Genomic DNA, 24,111 nt, shown 5'->3' on the forward strand with positions numbered 1-24,111 from the left:
TTTTAACATGGTATCAGAGCCTAGCCTAGAATCCATCAAGTTTATGAGCCCATTATCTAACTAATTAGGATTAGTAGATAATTAAGAAATAATTATTTTTTTAGATATTTTCAACTAGCCCTTTGTATCCCCAGCGGTGTCAACCAGGGTAGGCCATGCAGCTAGGTGGTCTTTTGGGAAAACTCTAAGTTAAGGTAAGCAGGTTCTACTATTGGTTTTGTCTTGAATGTGTCGAGCACAAACATGGATGTGATTTTGGCACCATGCAAACCTCGGTTTTGCAAGAACATGAATCCAATCCTCAGAGTCGATAGGCTCCAAGAGGGGCTCATATTCTTGGTCCTCATCTTCACCATCCAATATCTTGTTAGAAGCTATATAGATGTTAATCGACATGGTGTGACCTTTTATGTTGCATGCAAAATGTCGAGTGAAGAAGTAGTTTGAGCGGCCAAAGAGGTGATAGTCCAAGTGGTAAAGTGTTTGCCTAGGACCGAAAGGTCTTGGGTTCAAACCCTGCTTGGACCCCTCGGCGGCACCTCTCATCCGCGCTCTCCATAAGCTTCCCTTTCGGCGTCGATCGTGTTCTGGCCGCCTTTCCCAGGAGGACTCCAGTGTAGCCCCTCCGCTCTCTGTGGTCGAGTGTGCTCGTCGCCCTCTTCAGAGGGCCGCGTAGATGATCTTGTAGCTCACGACACCAGCGTGTCTGGGACGTTGAGCGAGTTGTAATGTTAACTATTAGTAGGATCTCTCTCCCGGAAAAAAAAAAAGAAGAAGTAGTTTGAGCGGTTATGTCCGGCTCGTTGATGAGAATGCCTTCTCTCATGGGATGACTCTTCCCTATTTTCAAGTTTATTTTTAAGGATTGGTTACCTTTATGTATGTAATTGTGATTGGTTACCTTTATGTATGTAATTGTGATTGGTTTCCCCGATCGCGGACCATCCTTGCATCTCTCATGTAGGACCTTTCGAGGATCATGGTGTATGACCCTCTTCCCAAAAAAATCCATCCCCACAAATGTGTGGTGGAAGCTTTGCCCAAAGGTCTTTTGCATCATCCTGAAGGATGCCTAAAGGTTTAGCTGTGCTCCCATTAGCAAGCTTCACCAAAGGCGCGTGACTACGAGTGATGGGATTCTCCAGGACTTCCAACAATCCTTGGTAATTATGCTAGCACTAGTACCACCATCCAAGATTGTGAAGTCCTTTGATCCTTTATAAATGATAGGTAATATGGTGTTCATCTCATCTCTTTTAAAAGAAGTGTCCTAGCTTGTTTATAGGGACTTTTTGACGGGTATGGAAGGAGTGCACATTGTGGCACTATTCATCCTCCTCATCTTCAGGTTCAGGTTCAGCTGTGTGGGTTCTTGAATTCCCATTTATCCAGTTGGATAAGTATCTCCAAAGTTCGGAATTTTCTTGTAAAAGAGAACTTATCGGGACTCATAATTTCGAGGATAAGAAGGTTATGAGGCCTGCTATGTCCCTCGTGCAATATTCATACTCACTTAGCTCATACTCAGTCGGAGGTAGACCTGGACCTACTAATGTGTAGGGTGTTGAAATATGGTGCCCGTATCATGTCATGTATGGGGCACATGTATGTGAGAGCAAGGTAGATCAAGCCTTAGGATGTAAGGAAATAGGAATGGATGAAGGCTAAGGTTATTTGGGCATGTAAATGGATGAATGTAAAAGGGAGTCAATGGTCAAAAAGTAGGTAGATGGAAAGTGCAATGGGACTCAAGGCATGAGGGCATTTATGAACACATGGATGGCACAAGGATGCATGCATGGAGCATGTGGATGAGAGCTCTATGAGAGCTATATCAAGCATGTACTTGGATCAAGCTAATGTGATGAGATTATTGAGTTTGTGTCTTAATCATTGTATCATTGATTAATTTATTTTTTAATCTTGTATTAGCATTTCCTTAATCTTCTATTATGGCCTTGATCACTTCCTATAATCCACCCTAGCCATGCTGAAATTTAACATGGTATTAGAGCCTCAATGGTCCTCAGTTGCCTGCATTTCATCCCACCTCTACATCTAGCCTATTTCCACTAAGTTTAGAGCATTTCCTACAATCTTATCCAAGAGCCTCTCTCCTCTTCACTACCACACCAGCCAATATAATAGCTTGTTCTTTTTGCTCCTTTGTGAGACCCTCAAGCATCCCAGGGCGCCCCTCTAGGCGTGTGGAATTAAGTATTGAAGCTCTGGTCTGCGCATCATTGATGATTTGTCCTAAATCATCTCTGTAGAAAGGGGGAAGTCCAAGAACTCGACTTGGGCTGGAAAGAACCCTAATTCCTCTTAGGGTAGGATTCCTCTAATCCTAAGCAAAGGGCCGACCAAAGGAATCACCCTGGGATAAGCTCAGTCATGCGTGGGAGGCTTACCATCATAACAACACAAAAATTGAGCTATTGTCTTGCTGTACCAGTGCGCCACGTGGACAGATCTTCTGAGAGGACTATTGGCACCCAAAGGAAGCTCAAGGGGTTCCCTACAAACCCCCAAGAAGGCCTAACAAACAACTCTCCAAGGTACTCACACTTAGCCCTACAAGCAACCACAGAATTTCAGGTATTATTTAGCTAGTTTAAAGAGCTTCAATAAAATATTTGAAAAGGAAAATGTGTTTTCTGGCTTTGTACGGTGCCATGGGCGCTCAATACCATGAATTCTCTAATGATACGCCTCTACTCCATGCCTATGAGGTAATGCCATGCTATTCTTGCCATGCTATGGCACCAACTAATGACAATGTTATGCTATGCAAAGGAATTTCGTATTTTAATGTGAAGGTTATGATGGTAACAAAGATGAATTTCTACTGCTCAAAGCTAATGTAAGAAATCATGTAAGTCAATGCTTTGATGCTCTCTTTCTATTCCAATGAAGGATGCTGCTCCAATGAAGACAATGATGCCATAAAGATGTATGTGCTACTCCAATGCTATGTATGCCTATGTTATGCAAGCTATGTTTATGCCAGGCAATGTCATGTCTATGCCTATGTAAGATAATGTTATGATGGAGGTATCACAAAAGGATGTTGATGCCATGATGATAGTATGATAGATGACAAAACAATGCTTATGTCAATGTACGTCAACCTTGAACCCTTGGTGAAGATGTGCCCATATGTATGTGGATGTGATGATGTATGTCATGCCAACCTCTTAGCTCAGTGTGAGTGAGACAAGTTGGAAATGGGCAGTCATGCCAATGTACATTCATGAGATGATATAATCACCTCTAGCCACAGATAATGTAGGCTAAGTGATGTGTGTGTGTGTCTCCATTAAGGGGGGAAAATGTGATGTCTATGTATGTCACATTACCTTCTTGGTATGAGACCCATTTGGGCACCAAGGAGGGGTGTTGAAATATGGTGCTCGTCATGTCATGTATGGGGCACATGTATGTGAGAGCAAGGTAGATGAAGCGTTAGGATGTTATAAAATAGGGATGGATGAAGGCTAAGGTTATTTGGGCATGTGAATGGATGAATGTAAAAGGGAGTCAATAGTCAAAAAGTAGGCACATGGAAAGTGCAAGGGGCCTCAAGGCATGTGGGCATTTATGAACACATGGATGGCACAAGGATGCATGGAGCATGTGGATGAGAGCTCTATGAGAGCTATATAAGCATGTACTTGGATCAAGCTAATGTGATGAGATTATTGAGTTTGTTTCTTAATCATTGTATCATTGATTGATGTATTTCTTAATCTTGTATTAGCATTTTCTTAAGGTTCTATTATGGCCTTGATCACTTGCTATGAGTCACCCTAGCCATGTTGAAATTTAACATAGGGTATGTGCATTGCGTGGTGCTTTTGATGGGGGTTAAAATGAAGTCATCACCTATCACATACCACTAGAGCTTAGCTCATACCCACTCGGAGGTAGAATTGGACCTACCAATATGTAGGGGATGTGCCCTGATCCTTTCCTAGGGGCAGTGCCCTCTCATAGGGGTCGAAATGAAGTCAGCACTTATCACATATCACCAGAGCTTTTAGATGTTTGCATTCAACAATGTGAAATTTTTCTTTCCACATGGGTTTCAATGATGGAGGACATGTTAAGATTAAGAGGGATGCTAAAAAGTTGGGCAATACAGGTGATGTGTGCGATCAAAAAAATCTATGGGAGGAGCAAAAGCTAAAGAAGCAATCAAGCAGGTAATCCAACAATGGACAAGCTGTGTGTGAGCCAGAAGCAATCAAGCAATCAAGCAGGTAATCCAACAATGGACAAGACTCAAAGTTTGGTTGGAGCTGGATAAACTTATTAAACTCCTAAGACTGCCTAGAGAAGAAATCAACTATGCGAAAGATTACAAAAAGGCCATCAATAGCCTCATAACAACAATTATGGAGGCATGGGAAGCAAAGGACATAACATATTATCAGTAGGTTTCCATGATAAAATATCAAATTTGATATAAATCTAAGAAGTATTACTTATGTGAATTCTTTATATTTTTGAAGTAGATTCTATTTACGCATGGACCATATTTTGTGAAGGAAATGGGGCCTAGTTGTTTGGAATACCCAAGGCATGGAGAAATCACATCATCAAGCATGGTTTGCATAGTTTTGGACTACACAGCATGATGGTGGAAAAACAAGAAAAAACTCATTACATGAAATAATTAGTTAGTTTTATAGGCGTGTAGGCCAAAGAAATAAGACACAAGCTATTAATTTGTAGTTGGAAGCACTATTTTGGTAGAGAAAATGTGTGGTTTTGCATTAAAATGTCAAAATTTATCCAAACCAGCAATAGGCCGCCCTAAGTTGACCTCCAAGTGGATTCCAACATGTAGAGGCCAAAGCTTTCGACGATAAGAACTCTTTGATCCTCAGTGGGGGCACCAAATCATGTGATGGTCCTGGGGTGATGGCCTCTATAACACCACCAACATCCACACAAGAAGAAAATATACAAGGATCAGAAAATGGGGGAATCCAAAATCACAACTCCAAAAGAAACTAATCAATTTTGTTGTTACTCTCTAACACACCGTTGATTCTGTCTGAAACCTGAAAACCCTCAATTTGACTTAGATTATTCCTCCAAATATCTTCTCAAGTCAGATCTAACCTTCTATAATCTTGAACTTCCACCCCATCACACCAACTAAACTAAACTGACCTCTAGCTGACACTGGTTGACCCAAATTAGCAATAATTTGACCGTATTTTGATCCAACTAACAGATTTTGACCCCAATCAGAGACCCTTGTCTTCAAATTCCTCCAAACTTCCTCTAAAACTCTAAACAGAGTTGCTTATAGTGATCCTTTGACCTACTCTCTCCTTAGCCCCACCTCTGCTCTGGTTCAATCTTCCAGAATCCAACATGTTTTCTCTGTCTCGTCTTCTCAGACCTCCGCCCTTCTCTTCAATAAAAACTGCAAGATCTCTAGCCTGACAGTTCCACCAACCAAGACATGTCTCTCAGGTTTCTTTCAAACAAAAACTCCCTCAAGACCCCTTTTCTCAAGATCAATTAAACCCATTCCTTCATGAGCTCACCAACACAAGGTACTCTTGCGAGGGTTTTGACCCCTATAGCACTCATCACAAAAATGCCTCTCACAATGTGTCTTTTTCCTACTGCTTTGGCATTTGAGGCTTAACTTAATATATCTTCTTTGACTATTTGCCAATGTCTATAGAGTAAATTTGTGCCTCATGTCATTTTAATGTTGTTTCAAATTATTGCTATCATAGTATAAAACTTACCAAAATGGGACACCAAAATAGAATGTTTTAAAGCATTTAAGTTAGATGTCACTTTTATTCTCTCATTTCACTCACTCACTTAGTCTTAGCTCTTCTTAGCTCCATAACCTTGAGTGCTAACCTTTGTCTGCCCCCAATATGGATGCACATTGGGCTTATGATGATTTCATTAGTAGAAGCATTTTGGTCATAGATCTGAAGAATTGTTTCAAATATTTGCCCAGAGGATTGATGTTTTTAAGACTAATGATAAGAAAAGGTACATTTTATCTAATTTGATTGACTATATGAATTTTCATGTTAGCAAACATAATTACTAGCTATGTGAGTCTAGCAAGGGTTGGTGGGTTCTTTATGACCTCCTCCTTTATCTATATGGGTTCTTTATGACTTCCTCCTTTATCTATATGGTAATGACCCTAACTTTAAAATGAATGTCAAATACTTTGTGAAGCATTTTAACTCTTATAGTTATCGTGTCCTAGATATCAACATCTTAGAGGCATTGGAAATTAAAGATGTGGGAGATAAATTTCTCTCATGGGAAGCAACATTTTGAGGTTGAAGGCCATAACGGGAAAGCACAAAATAAGTGCTAAGGACTAGCACTACCCCAATTCGAGCTGACAAAGCTAGTTGAAGGTATTATGACGCAGCCTGCCACTCTCCTGGTCTATCAACTAAACCACTAGATGAGGACTCTCTTGGTCCACTCAAAGACTCTGATTACTGACTTGCATTCTGTGCAACCACATTTCCACTCACATCAGCCCCAACAACTTCTTTTTCAGCAGCATACCAGCTGCTTATCTCATCAAAAACATCCCTGCCTACCCTCAACTCACGTGTAGCAGGGTTATAACACCTGTATCACTTTTACTCAAGGGAATACCCAATAAACACACATTTTTCAGCTTTTGGATCCAGCTTAGTTCTCAGCTCATCTGGCACATGCACATATGCAATGCATCCAAAGACTTTCAGATGAGACAAATCAGGTTTTCTGCCAGTGAAACTCTCCTCTGGAGTTACATCATGTATGGCTGCAGTTGGAGTCATGTTCATGACGTAAACTGCTGTAGACACCGCCTCAGCCCAATAGCTATGCGGCATATTCTTCTCTCCCATCAATGCTCGCGCAATCTCAGCAATGTGCCTGTTTTTTCGCTCAGCAACTCCATTTTGCTGCGGAGTGTATCTGCATGTAAACTGTCTCCGATTACCATTCTTCTTCAAAAAATCAGAGAACTCATTGGAGAAGTACTCTCCCCCTCCATCTGACCTTAGGCACTTTACATATTTTCCTATTTGCTTTTCAACCATAACTTTGAAATTCTAAAAATGAGTGAACACCTCACTCTTCTCCTTCATGAAGTATACCCACACTTTCCTTGTGTGGTCATCAATAAATGTCACATAATACTTGTAGCGTCCCATAGACATGGTCTTCGTAGGACCCCATCATTTGAATGCACAACATCTAGTGCATTTCTGCTCACATTTCTGTCACGTGAAAATACATGCTTTGTTTGCTTTCCAAATTGGCATGCTTCACATATTTTCTGCATATCTTTAACTTTAAACTTTGGCAGCCCTGTCACATGCTTTTCAAATTGGCATGGAAATACATGCTTATTATTATTATAAAAGAGTGATTTTCATTAGATTTAAATTCTATGCATAGAAAGATGCATATTGATTATTATTTTTTTATAAAAGAGTGATTTTCATTAGATTTAAATTCTATACATAGAAAGATGTATATTGGATAATTTTTTTATTATAAAAGTGATACTTTCATCAATATTGATTTTTATGCATAAAAGAATTTTTTTATTATAAAAGTGTTACTTTCATCAATATTTATTTTTATGCATAAAATGATGCATAAAAGAATTTTTTTAATTATAAAAGTGTTACTTTCATCAATATTGATTTTTATGTATAAAATGATGCATAAAAGAATTTTTTTATTATAAAAGTGTTACTTTCATCAATATTGATTTTTATGCATAAATAGATGTATAAAAGAATTTTTTTATTATAAAAGTGTTACTTTCATCAATATTGATTTTTATGCATAAAATGATGCATAAAAGAATTTTTTTTATTATAAAAGTGTTACTTTCATCAATATTGATTTTTATGCATAAATAGATGCATAAAAGAATTTTTTTATTATAAAAGTGTACTTTCATCAATATTAATTTTTATGCATAAAATGATGCATAAAAGAATTTTTTTTATTATAAAAGTGTTACTGTCATCAATATTGATTTTTATGCATAAATAGATGCATAAAAGAATTTTTTTTATTATAAAAGTGTTACTTTCATCAATATTGATTTTTATGCATAAAATGATGCATAAAAGAATTTTTTTATTATAAAAGTGTTACTTTCATCAAAATTGATTTTTATGCATAAAAGGATTTTCTTTTATATAAAATGTTATTTCCATAGAAGTTGGATTTCATGCATAAATAGATGCATACGGAATTTTTATATCAAAATAAGAGTTCTCTTTTATATAAAAGTGTTATTTCCATAGAAGTTGGATTTCATGCATAAATAGATACATACAGAATTTTTATATCAAAATAAGAGTTCTCTTTAATCCTATGTTTAAATCCCATGAATATTGGAAAATGAATAAGTAAATACTCAGTGAAGGAAAATTATACCATTTCATATTCTCTAGGATGGTAATGAGAAAATTCAGAAAAACTATCGAAGTCGGAATTTTAGATAAATGATTAATTTATTCCTCATAGGACGTCATGACTAGTTTTGAATTCAATTAAGCAAAATACTCAATGAATGAAATTCAGTAAAGTAGTAATTGAAATATTATCCTTCATCAAGAAAGATAGTTCAGGAAGAACCTTTCCAGACTCAAACCACCCTGAATCAGACTATGACCAAGACGTAACTCCTTCGTCAGTTTCAAGAAAAGATGATGTGACCAATTCAGTAATCTACTCTCAAATCACCCATCGAATCTGAAACTAATTTGAGACCTTTAAATTTGATTTGAGGATCAAGAATTCAAAATTCGAGGAATTCTACTTGGGAATCCAGACCTGTGATCTAGAAGTCTTGGGATACGGAATTAAGATATACTCATTGTATTCAAAAGAAAATCAAAACTGAAAACTTGCATAGAAACCCTGTTTTCTTAAAGAACTGTCTTGCGCCAGAATGCTGGAGGGAGCATTTGGTATATGTGTTTTCTAAGGGAAGTTGCAACAGCTGGCGAGGAGTGTTCGAAGGACGACTCACGCGACAAAAACCTTCCCAGGTCTTGACCGGCCTGGGTATGGTGTAAAATGGTGTGCTTCCGGTACGATAGGCGAGGGCCGATGAAGCGGTCCCTGAGTGAAGTGCCAGGACACCTAAGGAGGATCCTGGAGGGTTCTGACCAAGTGATGCACGGGCTCGCGGTGCTTAGGACACCCATGCGTATGTCGTGGAAGATATATATGTGTATGATGACGAGAAAATTATTGTAATATATTACTGGATCTCGTTGCTGACCTGCTGGTCTCAACGGAGAGTCCAGAGTGATACTGTTTTGTAAGAAACAAGGATTGAATGGAAATTTTGAGTTATGACATCTGTAACCAATAATTGTTTATCAATGGATTGTTTTATAAATTAAAGTTTAAAGAGGAGTGTGTGCGTATCTGTATTCTAAAACAAAAGTTAAGAAAGGCATTCAATTATGGGTGGGTGAGTACTTGTCTGATTCTACCAATTCCAGTGGTTGGGCGGTGGCTAACCCATGGGCCGGATGGGGTTAGGCTAGAATCAGTAGAGTTTTAATAATAAAATTGATCAATAGGAATACGCTTAGAACTCGATTAGTTAAATAATAACCTAAAGACTTCTTAAATGAATAGATCAACGACTGTGCCTAATTCAGTTAGGAAAAAAGTGTTGATTCCTTCAAGTTAAGTCTATAATAGTTTCCCTTCTATCTGGTTTATTCACATGAAGGTTAGTTTAGAATCTTGACCTCGTTAGAAAAATTCATTAAGAAATTCAAAACTTTTTGTAATCAAATAAACCAATGAAATATATTGACTAAATAGTCTACTAATATTGGAAGCATCAGCTTGAGAAGATACCTTCATTTGCCCAATATGAGTCTAGAGAGAGAAAATAAATCTAGAGAAAGAAAATTAAAATTTGAAAGTTTTTAAATGGAATTTGGCATTTTTGTTCCTAGGCCCCATATGTGAAAACAGATCTCAGTTTGAGCTCCATATGAGTGAGATTTTTATCCCTTCATTTGCCCAATAAGAGTCTAGAGAGAGAAAATATATCTAGAGAAAGAAATTTGAAATTTGAAAGTTTCTAAATGGAAATTGGCATTTTTATCCCTAGGCCTTATATGTGACCAAAGTTTGGTAAAAATTTGGGGTCATGCATATTACCAAATTAAATTAAAAAATGAGGCACAAAAATAATGAGCCAATGGGACCTTAGACAAGTGAAAATCCAAAAACTTTTGTTAAATTTGGTAAATGGAGACCTTAGCTTAAGATACCTTTTAGTTATTAAATTGCTTAATCATTTCTTTAAAAATCTCATCAAGAGGCTTGAAAATTCAGTTTTTGCTAATCCCTTGCTTGGAATATGGTTTGATTGCTTCAACCTCTTCTCTTCATCATTGCTAAACCCATGAGCAAGTAAAATGGGGATTAAAACCCATGTTTTTAGCTCAAGAATGTTTCCAAAAATTATCCAAGAGGTGAAAATCACTAATCCTTCATGTCTTGATTAACAGTAGGTTTCAAGTTTTTAGAGAGCAAAGGCCACTCATATGATGAAATTTTTGGAAAACATCTAAAAATTACGCTCCTTGTGGGGGTTTGTTGACTTGAGTACTTTCTTTTGTGTGTTTACATGCTTGGAGGACATACCCTACAATTATGTTTATGTTTAACATATGAGAGCAATGGAGTCCCTAGGGAGTGGATTGAAGTTTAATCTTAATTAACTATTAAGTAGGATTAGCTTGAAGTGAGCTTGTTAGGTTAAGGCTATGCCTAGAATAGAAGTAGATAAAGGTTCTTTTCATTTAAGCAGTTTGGACTCCTACAATATCTTGTGCTTTATGTTCTTCCTAAGTAGAACCATTTGAAGGTCATCCATAGATGGTTTATCTTTTTGTATATCACTGCTTTGAACCAAATTATCATAGCCTTCATTTAAGCAGTTTAGAACCATGTGTATAGGGTCTTGCCTTCTTTCTTGGCAATATATGTAGTGATCTACTGCCTTTGAAGTTCCTATGTATTGATGAGAGTGTTTTCATCTTATTGTCATCTTTAGTTGTCTTGTTAAGCAATGAACCCTTCATGATTACTCAAAGTTTCTCACCCTTATTTAATGTCTTATATTGAGAAGTCAGCTACATCTTCAGACTTCTAACACTTGCTTTTTGCTTTATTGATGAAGTTTCAATGAGAATGAGCTTACACCATTTGTAGACAAATTTAATCTAATGAGTATGAATCACTTATTTGATAGTCCAAGTTGCTTAGACAAATTGAATAAACCTTGTTGTGAGGACCCACAGCATCAAAAGGAAAGTCTATCCAACTGTGGTGATAGAAAAAAAATGTATGCAAGCAATGCCAAAAATATATGTTCTTTAGTGTCTTTTTAAAGGCTAATTGAAAACAACCAGTTGAAATTTAGACCTACCTTAAAAGTAATGGTTAAGAGTCTAAACATTTTAGTTATAACATTGATTGGCATGGAAATGGCTAAAAGAAAATCCAACCAAGACTAAGATGCCTCTTTTTTGCCTTTAACTTTTCTTTTTTGGGTTACATTGACCTAGCTATACCTCTACCCCCAACAAGGACTTCAATGATTGCATAAAAATTGCATTTAAAAAATAGCTAACCAATTTTCTATTTCATCATATTTGAGCAATAATATTTTGACCCAAATGCAAAAGCACAAGGGAACCCAATGATCCACCAATTCATCACATTAAAGCAATGAAAGAGTGGACATAGTCTCCCAATTCAACAATTTAATTAATTATATCAAGTGTGATTTCACAGCCATTGATCCCATCTCACATGGGGACTTCAAGACCTGTGCCATGTTAGGGATATACATTCAACATTGATGAGGCATATGAAGGATCTTTACATAATAACATTACTAAATAGGTGATTAGCTTAGATGAGCTCAGGCTGCAAGATCTCTTCAAACTTCTCCATAGCTTGGGAAGGAAGACCCAAAAGCACATTGATGGTCTTCCTGCCCTTGCCATGAGAGAGGAAGAGGACTACCTCCTTCTCAGGTAGAGTCACAGGCCCTGACTGTGTTGGCTCGCCCCACCCGAAGTCCGAGGTGTGGAAGGATAACCTAGACCATGTGGTGATGACCAGAGTTGCTGCAAGAGATGGCCGCAGCCGGGTCACTTCAAAAAAATCCATGGCAGACCTCATGTAGTCATCATTCACCAGAGCTATGGCCTCCTGCACATGCTTCACTGCATTTGAAAATGGGTTCTCTGCCAGCTCACCTGCATTTGCAAGTGCAAATGTGAGCACAATGCCATTGCCCATGTAGCCTTTTGGCAATGGTGGCTTGAATCTCGACCGCCCGTCCACGGCGAAGAGTAACTTTGTCTTCTGCTCAGGCTTCATTCCCAGGGCTATGCTTCTAGCCCTCCAAACCAGCCCTGACAGAGTTTCAAAGGTTGTGCATTTGGACAGAACCCCATCCTCCATTGCCTTCTTCTTGAGCCTGTCTAAACTATCAGGGTTGAAACAGAAAGATTTATGGACCAGATTGTCATCAGTCAAGGAGAGATCCTTTGACATGGAGAGGTCTTGAAGCTCCAGGAACTCACTGTGGGGGTATTTGATCTGTGGTGGTGAACGTGCTTTGAGGAAAGTTCTGTCCACAACAGGAGGGGTAGAGAGCGGTAACCCGCGGGCTGTTTCGGCCCAAGAGTTCACAAACTCCATGGCTCCAATGCCATCAAACATGGCATGATTCATTCCCAATCCGAGCACAAACCCACCACAATCAAATTTGGTCACCTGCAACCACACAGACAAGACAGCAGAGATTATATAAATGCACATCACAAGAGGGAAACTGGCAGCCATGAAGCATAACAAGATAGGTTAGCTCGCCTGGACAACAACAGGAGGGATTTCCAGTATGTTTTTAGCCCCAGGGATCTGATACACCAGTAGGCCAAGCCTGGCAGGGTGAGGCTTGGCAAGGTCACCCAAGTCACAGACTCTAGCATCTGCCTCTGCCTCCACAAAGAGGACCCCTTCCCCATTGCAATGCACAATCAGCTTCCCTTCCGGGCTGATCCCGAGCTGCCCGGCCAGCGGGTAATAATGCACCAGCACCTTCCCAAGGGCCTCTTTGATCACTTTAGCTGGATCCTCCTCCATGTCGCGGCTAGCCTCGAAAAAGTAGAGTGTCTGCACAGTAACTGCAATGTTCTGGTCCAAGTTGGTGAGGAAGTAAACATGGTTCTCTGTGGCCTCTGCAGGGGTGACCAATGTGGGCTCATGGAGCTTCACGTTGAAGAACCCTGGGAGGGGGGCTCCTGCACCCATGTGTGCTTGAGATGGAATTGGGAGCTTCTCACAGGTTTCAAGACCTCAAAAGCAGTCAAGAAGAGAATCCAATGCTCAGCTCTCCTCAGCAAGCCCCACTATCTCACACTACTGGGCAGATGTGAAGTTTGTAATGCTAATGAAGGCTGCCCAATTCCCAATTTCATCAAAAGAAAGTAATAAGATCGACTCTACCACCACTTGCATTATTTTTAAAAATTCCAATCTCATCACATTAGAGCAATGATATTGACCCAAAAACCAGAAGCACAAGGGGACCTAGTGATCCACTTCATCACATTAAAGCTAAGGAGTGGATTCAATCGTTCCATTTCATCAATTTAGATATTTGCAGCGATGGACATTGAGTAGCCAACCAAATTGAAGACACGAGAAAAGGGACGACAAATCATTGGATGAGTTGCTAGCCATCCCGAGTGCTATTGAATCTGAGAAAAAGAGATGCTGAAAATAGGGATGATAGGGGGGGGTATACTAAGGCCCTACTGCAAACTACCTAACCCAAACTCTATGATCATGCCATGCCAATATATAAACCAAGAATGCATTGAATGAAGAAGGGGTGGCCAACCAACATTTGCATCCCCCCTTGGCATGCAAGTGCAAGCTGGATATAGGGGTAGAGACAAACCCCCCATAGTAATGGCACACCCACCATAGTGATGCCTAGCCTAAAGCAAAGCTCCAAGTCAAATTGCTACCCCCCTTTACATAGTATACATACATCACTTGAGAGACCATGCAGTGATGCACCTTCAACACAAAAAAGCAGAGTATCCCTAGGCTCAAATGCCAATTGTGTCCTTTCCCTCTTTATGGCCCTCACCTGCCCCTCCTTACTACTCACATGTCATGTTGTTACAGCCGCTTCCCACAAAGTCTTATGAGGCTTGTGAAGGTTGCTTAAGATAGATTCAGAGTTGGATATGTGCTATAAATGAAGTTCCAAAAAGGTGCCAAGCAAGCCAACTAATATCAGGAGAGAGATTCTAATGGGCCCTTCTTTAAGTAGTTCTATAAGGGTGTTCAAAAAAAAAAAGTATTTTCCAAAAAAACATGAAAAATCTTTATCTCAACATTTTGAAATTATTTATAAAGGAAAATCTTGAAATCTAAAGGTTTTTGTTCTTTAGCTTCTCAATATCTGGAAGTATTTGTACCTTCAAGTTCTAAATTTGAAGGTATTTATCGAGTATACTACAAGTGCAAACTACTCTAAACTCTGGTTTTTTTCGAACACTAATAGATAAGCTCAATAAGACTTAGTGGGACACAACTGTTGCATGTACTTACTTTACTGCTGGCGCGAGGCGCATACAAGTGAAGGCTTTCCTTTTTACAAGGTCCTTTCCCAACTTCAACCATGAAAAATATGATGGGGACTTTAGAGACTTTTTGGATCCTACCTTTTGGAGGACATTGTGAGGAGTGGGGGGATTGGATCAATCAAAGGTGGTACTTTCAAATGTCAGATTGCAGATTAATGATCCTTGCTAGACATGACAGAGGGTACTGAAAGTAGATGCTAATAATTCGAGGAAGGTAGATAGACTCAAAACCAAGCACCTCTTCTTAAGAGTCATGTGTGCTACCACAGCCCAGGGGCCAGGAGCCACCTTTAGAGACTTAAACCAACCTCCTTGCATGCTTTACCAAACAATCAAGAGATGCCCCATATCTGAAAGTGCTTGCATTATTTGGAAAACTGTTCTTATGCTGCCCAAGTAAAGAAAGACAGGTACAAACTCTCTACTAAACCCTGTCCATCGTTCGATTTTGCATGCTTTTGTTACCATGGGCTCCATATTCAAAAGGTGGCTGGGAGATTTTGTTATTGAAGTTCCACTGCACCACCCTACATGGCGGTGGTACATAGCCTATCATTGGATTTTGCACATTATTGTCACCATTGACATGAGGTGTATGAAGCAGGCTTTGTGCATTCAAAAATTAAAAAACAATGACTGGATACATGAGCAAAGAAGGGGATGGTTCACTGAACGATCATACATAATAACAATACTCAATAGGTGATTAGCTTAGATGAGTTCAGGCTGCAAGATCTCCTCAAACTTCTCCATAGCTTGGGAAGGAAGACCCAAAAGCACATTGATGCTCTTCCTGCCCTTGCCATGAGAGAGGAAGAGGACCACCTCCTTCTCAGGTAGAGTCACGGGCCCTGAGTGTGTCGGCTCACCCCACCCAAAGTCTGAGGTGTGAAAGGACAACCTAGACCATGTGGTGATGACCAGAGTTGCTGCAAGAGATGGGCGCAGCCGGGTTGCTTCGAAAAAATCTATGGCCGACCTCATGTAGTCATCATTCACCAGAGCTATGGCCTCCTGCACATGCTTCACTGCATTTGAAAATGGGTTCTCTGCCAGCTCACCTGCATTTGCAAGTGCAAATGTGAGCACAATGCCATTGCCCATGTAGCCTTTTGGCAATGGTGGCTCGAATCTCGACCGCCCGTCCACGGCAAAGAGTAACTTTGTCTTCTGCTCAGGCTTCATTCCCATTGATTTGCTTCTTACCTTCCAAACAAGCCCTGATAAAGCTTCAAAGGTAGTGCATTTGGACAGAACCCCATCCTCCATTGCCTTCTTCTTGAGCCTCTCTAAACTCTCAGGGTTGAAACAGAAAGACTTGTGGACCAGGTTATCATCAGTTAAGGAGAGGTCTTTTGACATGGAGAGATCTTCAATCTCCAAGAACTCACTGTGGGGGTATTTGATCTGTGGCGGCAAACGTGCTTTGAGGAAAGTTCTGTCCACAACAGGAGGTGTCGAGAGCGGTAATCCACGGGCCGTTTCTGCCCAGGAGTTCACAAACTCCATGGCCCCAATGCCATCAAACATGGCATGATTCATTCCCAATCCCAGCACAAACCCACCACAATCAAATTTGGTTACCTGCAACCACACAGACAAGACAGTAGAGATTATATGCACATTACAACAGCGAAACTGGCAGCCCTCAAGCATAACAAGATAGGTAAGGAGTGAAAACTCACCTGAACAACAACAGGAGGGATTTCCAGTATATTTTTAGCACCAGGGACCTGATACACCAACTGGCCAAGCCTTGCAGGATCAGGCTTGGTAAGGTCACCCAAGTCAGAGACAAAGGCATCTGCCTCTGCCTCCACAAAGAGGACACCTTGTCCATTGCAATGCACATTCAGCTTCCCTTCCGGACTAATCCCGAGCCGCCCGGCCAGTGGGTAGTAATGCACCAGCACCTTACCAAGGGCCTCTTTGATCACTTTAGCTGGATCCTGACCCTTCATGTCGTGGCTAGCCTCAAAGAAGTACACAGTCTGCACAATCACTGCAATGTTCTGGTCCAAGTTGGTGAGGAAGTAAACATGGTTCTCTGAGGCCTCTGTAGGGGTGACCAATGTGGGCTTATGGAGCTTCACGTTGAAGAACCCTGGGAGGGGGGCTTCTGCACCCATGTTCTTGTGATGGAAGTGGGAGCTTCTAGGACCTTGGAAAACACTCAAGAACCCAATGCTCAGATCTCCTCAGAAAGCCCCACTATCTCACACATCTTATTAGGTGCACTCACTCCAGTAGACTATTTCAAGTAGTTACTTCTTGTCACACAACAGGACTACTCTCCCCACCACCTCCACCACCGCCAGTGAGCACATGTGAAGCTTGTAATGCTAACGAAGACAGCATTCCCTGTCTTAAGTAGCCTCCTCCCCACAGACCTTGTCAGTCTTTTTCTCCCTATGCCAAACATTACTCACTTTGATGTTGGCAAATCTTCACTGTTACAACTTGCTTTTCTGACTTTTTGAGCATCTACTTCAAACTTCATCCCCGCTTGCTACCCAATTTCCAATTTCATCAAATTAAAGCAAAAAAACATTGGCCCAAAAGCAGGAGGACAAGGGGGCCCAATGATTCAATGGCAATGAAGGAGGGGATACCGTTGTCCCTGAGATAGTTGGAGCATTCAAGGTGGACCATGAGATGGGGATGGATCATGGATCATGGGGGGATTCAGCTGTCCCATTTCATCAGTTCAGAGAATTGGAGCAATTAACATTCAACAAGCAAATACACTACACAGTATATTAAGGCCCTGATCAACCTACCCAACCCAATCTTGATGATCATGCCATGCCAATAGATCAACCGGAAGTGCATTGAATGAAGAAGAAGGGTTCACCAACCACCCACACATTCATCCCCCCTTCTGGCGTGCAAGTGTAGATGCCAGTCAATCACAGTATAAGAGCAAGCTGGATGGAGCCTGGCAAGGCGCAGTAAATACAAACCTACCACCATAGCCTAAAGCAAAGCTTCAAAGTCAAATTTATACCCCCCCTTTGCGTAGTATACACACATTACCTGAGAGATCATCCACTGGCCTGCAGTGTTGCTCCTTTATGAACACAAGAAAACCCAGTAGCCCTTTAGGCTATGGTGTCCTTCCCCTCTTTATGAGTCTCACCTGCCCCTCCTTACTTTCACATGTCATACCTGTACTTACTACTCACCCACACACAAGGCACATGTTTGTGACAGCTCCTAAAATTAAAAAACACTGCAAAAATTAACTCTCAAGTTCTTTCACTCAATTTCAACCATTAGAAAACACTCTAGGGAGCCCTTGAGCTGGTAGAACGGTTGCGTCTCATGATGGGGCCCGGGTTCGATGCCTCTGAGTTACACGGCAGGGGCAGCTTGTGTGAACCAATGGATTATTCCACCTTCCCAACACAAGAAAACACTCTAGGAGACTTTAGAAGTTTAGCCAAATTGTGAGGAGTTGGGGGACTCAGTCACTCAAAGGTGGTTTTGTCAAATGTCAAAAGCTATGATTGGATTATTTTGTTTAACTACTTATATTTTCTTCATGTCACATTCAATATTGCATGTGCTTTGTTGTAAAATGATGGACCAAATGTTAGCTTGTTTTTATAGTAATAGTATTTTTCTTTAAAAGTTGGTGGCAAAATGCCATTTGCAAATTAACGTGAGAGAGTACTGATAATTGTTTAATTAACGTGAGAGAGTACTGAAAGTAGATACCAATAGTTCGTGGAAGGTAGATTTGAACCCCATACCTCCTTCTTAAGGGACATGGGAGATAACATTGTTGGGCTATAGTGAGGAGGCACCTTTAGAGACTTAAACCTTGCATGGTTTATCAAACTGCAAGAAAGTAGATACCAATAGTTCGTGGAAGGTAGATTTGAACCCCATACCTCCTTCTTAAGGGGCATGGGAGATAACGTTGTTGGGCTATAGTGAGGATGCACCTTTAGAGACTTAAACCTATCTCCTTGCATGGGAGATAACGTTGTTGGGCTATAGTGAGGAGGCACCTTTAGAGACTTAAACCTACCTCCTTGCATCGTTTATCAAACTGCAAGAAAGAGATTAGGGTTAGGATAAGAGATGCACTCAAGTGTCCAGAGTACCACACATACGCACTCAATGGGAGTACCACCATAGCCAAGAGCTTGGGCTCAAGATTTGTATTAATATAATGATTGTAAAAAGGTAAGTGTCCACTTCAAACTTCATCCCCATATTGCAATGATATCCACTGCTTGTGACATTATGCTATTACCCCTCTCCCACAAGGGGGCGCAAATGATCAAATTAACCAGCAATGCATTAAAAAGGGCTACCCAATTTCATCAAATTAAAGCAAAAAACATTGACCCAAAAGCAGAAGCACAAGGGGACCCAATAATTCAATTCATCACAATAGAGCAATAAAGAGGAGGATTACAGTGTCCCTTTTTCATCAATTTAAGATGGGCCATGAGATGGAGATGCAACATGAACATTAAAAACACAAGAAAGGGTGCAATAATAAATGAGGGGGATTCAATTGTCCTGTTTCATGAGTTTAGATAATTGGAGCAATTAACATTAAGAGGAATCAACAAGCAAATTGAAACACAAGAGAAAGGGTATACAATATATAGGAAACTACCTAACCCAATCTTTATGATCATGCCATGCTAATAGATCAACTGAAAGTGCATTGGATGAAGAAGAAGGGGTGACCAACCAACACATTCATCCCCCCTTGTGGCGTGCAACACTTCAATTATAGATGCAGTCAATCACAGTATGAGAGCAAGCTGGATGAAGCATGGTAAGGTGCAGTAAATACAAACCCACCATAGTGGTTAAAGCAAAGCTTCAAAGTCAAATTGCTACCCCCCCTTTACGTAGTATACACACATTACTTAAGAGACCATGCACTGGCATGCAGTGATGCTCCTTTGTGAACACAAGAAAGCCAAGTAGCCCTTTAGGCTATGGTGTCCTTCCCCTCTTTATGAGTCTCACATGCCCCTCCTTACTTTCGCATGTCATATATGTACTTATTACTAATCACACACACAAGGCGCATGTTTGTGAAAGTTTTTTTTCGTTTAAAGAAAAAAGCATGCAAAAATCAACTCTAAAAATTCTTCAAGTCTTTCACCCAATTTCAACCATTAGAAAACACTCTAGGCCCTAGGGGACTTTAGAAGTTTAGGGACTTTTTTTGGTTCTACCTTAAGTAGCCAAATTGTGAGGAGTTCGGGGACTAGGTCACTCAAAGGTAGTTTTATCAAATTTCAAAAGCTATGATTGGATGATTTTGTTTAACTACTTACATTTTCTATATTTTCTTCATGTCACATTCAATATTGCATGTGCTTTGTTGTAAAATGATGGGCTAAAGGTTAGCTTATTTTTTTCAGTAATAGTATTTTTCTTTAAAAGTTAGTGGCAAGACACCATTTGCAAATTAACATGAGAGAGTACTTAAAGTAGATACCAATAGTTTGTGGAAGGTAGATTTGAGCCCAGTAGATATCGTTGGGCTATAGTGAAGGAGGTAACTTTAGAGACTTAACACAAACAATCTCCCTTTATGCTAGTTAAGTCTTATGTTATATACTTGCTCTTGTTTGTGATATATGTGTACAAGAGTTGAGAGTAGAGCTGTGGGATTCTTGGTGCATGTTCCTCTTTGCTTCTTGTGTGGAGAGAGAGTGGAGAGTGTGAGGAGTGAGTGTCCTTGTAGGTGGAGGATGTAACTTCCATGGTGATAGCTTGGAAAAGGGATTTAAGAGAGTGGAGCTTCAATAGCTAGTTGAGCTTAAGGACTTCAAGAGGTCAAGCTTGAGAGCAGGATAAGCCCCCATGACAAGTTGCATTCCATTCTTGCTTGCTTGTGAATGAGTAAAGTTTAAAGTAGGGCTGGAAATAGGCAGAACATTTGTGGCACCACTTTTAGAGAGCCACCATGCTCCTTTTTATTAGATATTTACCACTATATGGGTATTTCAGGGACACTCAGGTGATCCTTGTACCATGCTAACGAGTTGGTATTATGGGTGGGTCCATGACCTAGTGTATTCTTCGTATATGTATATGGGGCCATGCTAGTGTTATTGGTATGTAGGTGACACTATGTTAAATACTGAGATAATGTATTACTGGTGTATGTGTTTGTGCCTATTTTACGTCATCAAGTCAAGATTAATTATGTGGATACCAATTCATTATTTTTAACTGACATGGTTAATTCATTATGTGGATACCGCTTCATTATTTTTAACTAACATGGTTAATGTTGGTGAGATAGGTGATGGAGCGGTGTGATGGCTCCCACCACTGAGATGCTCCATTCATGATGGTTTGTGCATAGGGTGTGAATACAGTTTATGGTGTCAAACATATCATTATTATATTTAAGTTGATTGTGTGTCAATCTTAGTAATTGGTTTAATTTCATGCCTTATTTTGCCTTAGAGGCGATGATAGCTCGACATTGTATTTGTCAAACAATATCCCTTTGTGCCAGTTGAGTATTATGTTAGTGAGTGTCCTTATAGGTGGAGGATGTAGATTCCATGGTGACAACTTGGAAGAGGGATTGAAGAGAGTGGAGCTTCAACAACTAGTTGATATTCCAGGCCGAGCTCATGAGAGTGAGTGGGGTAAGTCCCCACTATATGACAAGTTGCATTCCATTCCTTTTTGTTAGATATTTTACCCTCTGTGGGTATTTTGGCGACACTTTGGGTGACCATTGGGTATTTTGGGGATACCTGGGTGACCATGATACCATGTTGACGAGTTGGTATCGTGGGTGGGCTAATGTATTATTGGGATATGTAGATGGGGGCATGCTAGTGTTATTGGTTTATGTATATGGGGCCATGCTAGTGTTATTGGTATTATAGGTAACACTCTGTTAAATTTTGAGCTTCAATAACTAGTTGAGCCTCACTATGACAAGTTGCATTCCATTCCCTTTTGTTAGATATTTTACCCTCTTTGGGTATTTTGGGGACGCTTGGGTTACCATTGTACCATGTTGAAGAGTTGGTATTGTGGTGGGTGGGCCAGTGTATTATTGGTATATGTAGTGTTATTGGTATTATAGGTAACACTGTGCTAAATAACAACTAGTTGAGCTTGAGGTCGAGCTCACAAAAGCAAGGTAAGTCCCCACTATGACAAGTTGCATTCCATTCTTTTTTGTTAGATATTTTACATTATATATGTATTTTGGGGATTCTTGGGTGACCATTGTACCATGCTGACGAGGTGGTATCATGGGTGGGCCAATGTATTATTGGTATATGTATATGGGGCCATGCTAGTGTATTATTGGTGTATGTGTTTGTGCCTATTTTACATTGTCAAGTTGGGATTAATTGTGTGGATTCCAATTCATTATTTGTAGCTGACATGGTTAATATTGGTGAGATAGGTGATGAACACTGTGATGGTTCTGGCTAAGGTGCTGCATTGATGATGGTTTGTGCATAGGGTGTGAATACAGTCTACAGTGTCAAACATATCATTATTATATTTAAGTTAACCGTGTGTCAATATTAGTAATTGGTTTAATTTCATGCCTTATTTTGGCTTAGGCGACGAGATAGCTCGGCATTGCATTTGTCAAAATAATATCCCTTTGTGCCAGCTGAGTCTTATGTTATCTACTTCCTCTTGTTTGTGATATGTGCATGAGAGTTGAAAGTAGAGATGTGGAATTCTTGCTGCATGTTCCTCTTTGCTTCTTGTGTGAGAGAGAGTAGAGAGTGAGAGGAGTGAGTGTCCTTATAGGTGGAGGATGTAACTTCCACTTGACTTTGAGCCTCTATAGGGCTATTTGAATTACAGGTGCAAATGGTTGTGATAGAGGGAAAACGGTATGAGGCTCAAACTCAACTTTGAGCCTCCATAGTCATCTCGTGCTCAAACGTATAGACCAATCAAGTCTCCATTTTGTTTTCATCTTTAAGCCACACTTCCATCTTTGTCTTAACCATTAGTGCTTGTAACTTAAATAACCCTATAGAGGCTCAAACTCAAGCTTGAATCTTCATACTCATTTCATGCTCATACATATAGATTAATCAAATCTCCAACTTTGTTTTCACCTTGAAGGCACATAACCTACACTTACATACATGGCCATGTAGTCTGTTTGATTCTCATGACACTTTCCCTCTATCTTGACCATGAACACCAACAACTCAAATAGCCCTATGGAGGCTCAAACTCAAGTTTGAGCTTCCATAGTTAAATAGCCCTACGAAGGCTCAAACTCATGTTTGAGCTTCCATAGTCGTCTCATGCTTATATGTATGGACCAATAAAGTCTCCAAGTTTGTTAGTCATCTCAATCTTATATGTATAGACCAATAAAGTCTCCAAGTTTGTTATCATTTTTAAGACACATAGCTTGCACTTCCATACACGATCGTGTAGGCTCAAACTTGAGTTTGAGCCTCATGCCTCTTCCCCTTTATCTCGACCATGAGAACCAACATCTATGATAATAGAGGCTCAAACTCAATTTTGAGCCTCCATAGCCTCTTTAGACTCCAAATTTGTTCTTTTCTTTGGGACACATAGCATACACTTCCACACACAGTCATGTAGCCTCAAACTTGAGTTTGATCCTGATGCCACTTACCTTCTATCTCAACCATGAGTACCAACAACTCAAATAGTCCCAAAGAGGCTAAAACTCATAATCATTTCATTCACACACATATAGACCAATGAAGTCTCCAATTTTTGTTTTCCTTCAAGACACATAGCCTACACTAACATACACAATCATGCAAGCTCAAACTTGAGTTTAAGCCCCATACCACTTCCCATCTATCTCAAACCATGAGCACCAACAACTCAAATAGCCCTAAAGAGGAAAAAACTCATAGTCATTTCATCCACACATATATAGACCAATGAAGCCTCCGATTTTTTGTTTTCCTTCAAGACACATAGCCTACACTTCCATACATATTCATGAAGGCTCAAACTCAAGTTTGAGCCCCATGCCACTTTCCCTCTATCTCAACCATGAACAACAATAACTCAAATAGTCCTAAAGAGGCTAAAATTCATATTCATTTCATCCACACACATATAGACCAATGAAGTCTCCAATGTTTTGTTTTCCTTCAAGACACATAGCCTACACTTTCATACAAAGTCGTGTAGGCTCAAACTTGAGTTTGAGCCCCCTCCATCTCAACCATGAGAACAAACATCTCGGATAGCCTTATAGAGGCTCAGACCCAGCTTTGAGCCTCCATAGCCATTTCATCCACACACATATCGACCAATAAAGCTCTAAATCTCAACTTTTTTTCAAATCACATAGCCTACACTTCCATACACATTCATGCAAGCTCAAAATTGAGTT

At 40.0% G+C, this 24,111-nt stretch overlaps 2 protein-coding genes across 2 annotated transcripts; both read right to left on the reverse strand.

Annotated features, from left to right (window-relative positions):
• Positions 1-11,728: 11,728 nt before the first annotated feature.
• Positions 11,729-15,386, reverse strand: LOC147608554 (omega-hydroxypalmitate O-feruloyl transferase-like). The gene is made up of 2 exons (XM_086789508.1): positions 12,946-15,386; positions 11,729-12,849 (listed from the first exon to the last, which is right to left on the reverse strand). Exons 1-2 carry the CDS (start codon positions 13,384-13,386, stop codon positions 11,977-11,979), a joined length of 1,314 nt encoding a protein of 437 aa, XP_086645634.1. The 5' UTR covers positions 13,387-15,386; the 3' UTR covers positions 11,729-11,976.
• Positions 15,330-18,145, reverse strand: LOC147608555 (omega-hydroxypalmitate O-feruloyl transferase-like). The gene is made up of 2 exons (XM_086789507.1): positions 16,421-18,145; positions 15,330-16,319 (listed from the first exon to the last, which is right to left on the reverse strand). The coding sequence occupies exons 1-2, from the start codon at positions 16,862-16,864 to the stop codon at positions 15,447-15,449; spliced, it is 1,317 nt and encodes a 438-aa protein (XP_086645633.1). The 5' UTR covers positions 16,865-18,145; the 3' UTR covers positions 15,330-15,446.
• Between the last annotated feature and the right edge of the window lie 5,966 nt (positions 18,146-24,111).

Source organism: Cibotium barometz, chromosome 53, assembly GCF_041138505.1.
Source record: "Cibotium barometz isolate CiBa-2024 chromosome 53, ASM4113850v1, whole genome shotgun sequence".
NCBI lineage: Eukaryota > Viridiplantae > Streptophyta > Polypodiopsida > Cyatheales > Cibotiaceae > Cibotium > Cibotium barometz.

What these genes read in the sequence shown, in the direction of transcription:
- LOC147608554 (XM_086789508.1), bottom strand. Translation starts at nt 13,386, where the DNA reads ATGGGTGCAGGAGCCCCCCTCCCAGGGTTCTTCAACGTGAAGCTCCAT. An exon ending in TCCCTCCTGTTGTTGTCCAG is followed by an intron (nt 12,850 to 12,945) that starts GCGAGCTAACCT and finishes GTGTGGTTGCAG; the next exon opens with GTGACCAAATTTGATTGTGG.
- LOC147608555 (XM_086789507.1), bottom strand. Translation starts at nt 16,864, where the DNA reads ATGGGTGCAGAAGCCCCCCTCCCAGGGTTCTTCAACGTGAAGCTCCAT. An exon ending in TCCCTCCTGTTGTTGTTCAG is followed by an intron (nt 16,320 to 16,420) that starts GTGAGTTTTCAC and finishes GTGTGGTTGCAG; the next exon opens with GTAACCAAATTTGATTGTGG.